This window comes from Alosa sapidissima, chromosome 12 (assembly GCF_018492685.1).
Source record: "Alosa sapidissima isolate fAloSap1 chromosome 12, fAloSap1.pri, whole genome shotgun sequence".
Lineage (NCBI taxonomy): Eukaryota > Metazoa > Chordata > Actinopteri > Clupeiformes > Clupeidae > Alosa > Alosa sapidissima.
The window spans coordinates 14470559-14473787 of record NC_055968.1 but is presented as its reverse complement, the minus strand read 5'-3'; the positions used below and the strand labels follow the sequence as shown (position 1 = coordinate 14473787).

At 42.8% G+C, this 3229-nt stretch overlaps 1 protein-coding gene across 1 annotated transcript; it reads right to left on the bottom strand.

Annotated features, from left to right (window-relative positions):
* Positions 1 to 1078: 1078 nt before the first annotated feature.
* gsx2 (GS homeobox 2) lies at positions 1079 to 2593 on the bottom strand. The gene is made up of 2 exons (XM_042057195.1): positions 2133 to 2593; positions 1079 to 1849 (listed from the first exon to the last, which is right to left on the bottom strand). The coding sequence occupies exons 1-2, from the start codon at positions 2512 to 2514 to the stop codon at positions 1509 to 1511; spliced, it is 723 nt and encodes a 240-aa protein (XP_041913129.1). The 5' UTR covers positions 2515 to 2593; the 3' UTR covers positions 1079 to 1508.
* Between the last annotated feature and the right edge of the window lie 636 nt (positions 2594 to 3229).

Sequence of the window (3229 nt, the reverse complement as noted above, 5' to 3'; positions counted from 1 at the left end):
CAGAAGCAGTTAAACCAATAACAGCAGATAAAGTCTAATATTCAATAGGCAATTGAATAATAGTTATTTGAGGGTGTATTGTATTTTTACACAGCTTTACTTAGCCCCCATTAACTCAGAAGTGGTACATCACAACCAAATAGTAATTTAAGTAATAAACCACAACGTAGTTTTACTTAAACACTAATATATATTACGGGATGTTAATGCGCTCAAAGAAACTCTCATAAAGATCTGAAATGTGAAGTGAAATTATGTATGGTCTCCAATCTACTACAGGCAATTACAAATAGAAAACTGTGCAAAAGCAGCTTGTAAAGCAGCTTCAGTGTATGAAGTTGTTGATTTAGTAATCCCTTCTCATCTTGAATGGAGAACAACGCGCAATACAAGCAAGATCTTGCTAGAGAGAAACAGGGAGAGGGAGAGAGAGAGGGAGATAGAGAGAAAGCGAGTGTTAACGTTTTAAACTAGTAGCAGAGTTCATTAACGAGGCTACGTCCTCCCCTGGCTACTGAATCCTTTATCAAGCTGTCACCTCCACACAAGTGGATACAATGATGGTGCAGACCAGTTCTGCGCTCTCACTGCTCGGTGCCATGGGTACTGCCAACCTCCACTTGAAAACAGATGTAAATAGTCAAGAAGTAATTTATCTCCTCGCTCTTACTCATGTAATTATCTTACCCTAGTTAGGTAAAATAATCATGTTAAAGTCACGGAGAAAATTAAATTCCCCAAATGAATAAACTTTATGGGATGGAAAACTCTTGAATTGCAAATCTTAAATTCTGTTCAACTAGCCTGAGTTTAAAATATAAGCTACTTGTATTAAAATGAGCTCGGTAAAATAAAGCAAGAAATGTAATTCTGTAAATAAAACTAAAATATTAGAAAATATAAGTAGCATTCTAAATATGAGATTTTGCTCGATCTTCAAAACTTTATCTAAAGAGTTTTAAATGGCGGAAAACAGAATTTCTGCGGGACCATGAGGACCACCCCGTGAAAGCGTAACTTGGAAGCAGGTTTGACAGTTTTGACGCATTTTATTTAAATAAATACAAATATACACATTTTACATAACACATCAAACTTCAACCGAAATACTCACAGTAGTTCAGATATCTACAGCCCAGTGTGGATCACTGTTCTATGCATTTACAGAATGGTGTACTGTTTATCTTCTGTTGGAACATCAAGTAGGATACACAGTGGGTTATCTCTACATGGGGTGTAAACAATATTTGAGTATTATTGGTCCAGCTTGCTTCATCACAATAATATATTTCAAATAAACACGTATTCACAGTTTTTCTGATGGGCCTAAAACAATGACAACCTTAGGGAATGTAACAAAGTATGTCACTCGACTGCAAGTACAAACGACCCAATCAATAACGTTCTGCAAAAACGTTTGAGGCAAAAATAGTGTCCGTTCATATAGAGGATCTGGCGGACCCACAGTAAGTGCTAATGACAGCGTCTGTCGTGTCCTTCCTTCACCCTCAGATGGGTGAGATCTCCTTCTCTTCTGTTGCTGACGCTGGCGATAACGACTCCTCGTCCTCTGACCTCGGGTAGTGCGCGTGGCCGCCCGTGCACTTACATCCGGCGTGCAAGCTCCTCTGCGTGCCTTTGCCCTCTTTTTTGTGCTTTACACGGCGGTTCTGAAACCAGATCTTCACCTGTTTCTCGGAAAGGTTCAAGTATGTCGCGATTTCGATCCGCCGCAGCCGTGAAAGGTACATGTTGGAAGAGAACTCCCTCTCTAGTTCCAGAAGTTGTGTGCTGGTGAATGCGGTGCGCATCCTCTTGCCATTCTGGATATGTGTATTTTCAGACGCGCCTGTGAAGGACAAATGTCACAATGTTTAAATACACATAGGATTAGCTAAGTGGTTTTGAGGATTATTTTTTAAAATCTCTTGGAATGTGAAGATCCGCATTTTACGCACGGATATTAAACCATCATCCAAGGTATCCGAAACATCAACTGATTATATTTTTCTCGCAAAACATCAAGTCTATAGCATGTCATGTCTACTGTGTTTCTTGTTGTTAAACGTGATTAACAAGCAGGCAAAACATTATTTTCTCCTGGAAACCAGAACAGATAGAGATGTGCTTACCTAGTGAGAGGCAGTGGTACCTCCGGGGGTCGGTGACGCTGTACGTGGTGGGCGTGCAGACAGGTGCGTGTCCTGGGTGGGCCAGTGCCGGACTCTGATGGTGTGCGACCCTCTGGCAGTACTGAGCTTCCCCTCCGGAGAACTGGCCCTTCAGCAGTGGGATGCCTCCCCGGGATGAGTGGATGTGCGAGGTGACGCACAGTGGACAGACGCAAAATGTGCCGCTCTTCCGAGACGGGCACATTGGTGCCGTTACGCCCATCATACCCGGAGAGTGGACACTGATGGGAATGAGGAAGTCCTGTCCTACATGTTCGCTCAAAGGTGCGGGTCGCACAGTGTCCTTTATGATCAAAGAGTCCACATAGAAGGATCGCGACATGGCTGTTAGTTGCCGGTTGCGGTTGGAAGCTGTCTGTCTGGGTTATGTCCGGGATGCGCTGTGCTTGGTCTTAAGCCTTGATCAACTCTGGAGCCCTTGGGAGATTGCAAGGTGCTTAAGTTTGATGGTCCAACAAAAGAGACCCAGGAGAGGCCCAGCCCAAAACGTCACCCACGTGCGCACCAGACTACGGGGGCTTTAGTACTGGCGGTGACCCGAGCCACGTGATGCCCCCGAGAGCTACCAATCAAAACTTGCTCATTTACTCGAGATAGAGCCCTAGTTGCCCTTTTCCCCAACAAAACAAGTTGTACAACGGAATTATTAATGGATGCGTGTCATGAAAACTCTATTAAATCCAGAATTAGGCGTGCGTGTCAGTCCACTGCTTGCACCTGCCACGACGCTGCTGGCTTGCTGCATATATGCTGCACACTTGATGCTTTTCACAAAGTATACTTTAGATCAAGGTGATGAAACATTGAGAAGAATATGCGTGAGAGGAATATAATAGGCTGCTGTTTGTTTTGCACTGGTTCTGTCTAACATTTCCAGGAGGACTGATAATTTTGATATCTCCTCTCTTTTACCTCATCTGAGCGTACTAAACTGTTTATTGATAATAAATTCAATAGAAGTTTCTATACGTCCAGAAACATCATGTTTTATGTCATAATTGTGAACTAGACTTTGACTAAAGGCAATAGCATGTTTT

Excerpts from the sequence above, each read along its gene's own strand:
- gsx2 (XM_042057195.1), bottom strand. The coding sequence starts at position 2,514 with ATGTCGCGATCCTTCTATGTGGACTCTTTGATCATAAAGGACACTGTG. Across the intron at positions 1,850-2,132 it reads GTACCACTGCCTCTCACTAG|GCGCGTCTGAAAATACACAT; the intron begins GTAAGCACATCT and ends TGTCCTTCACAG.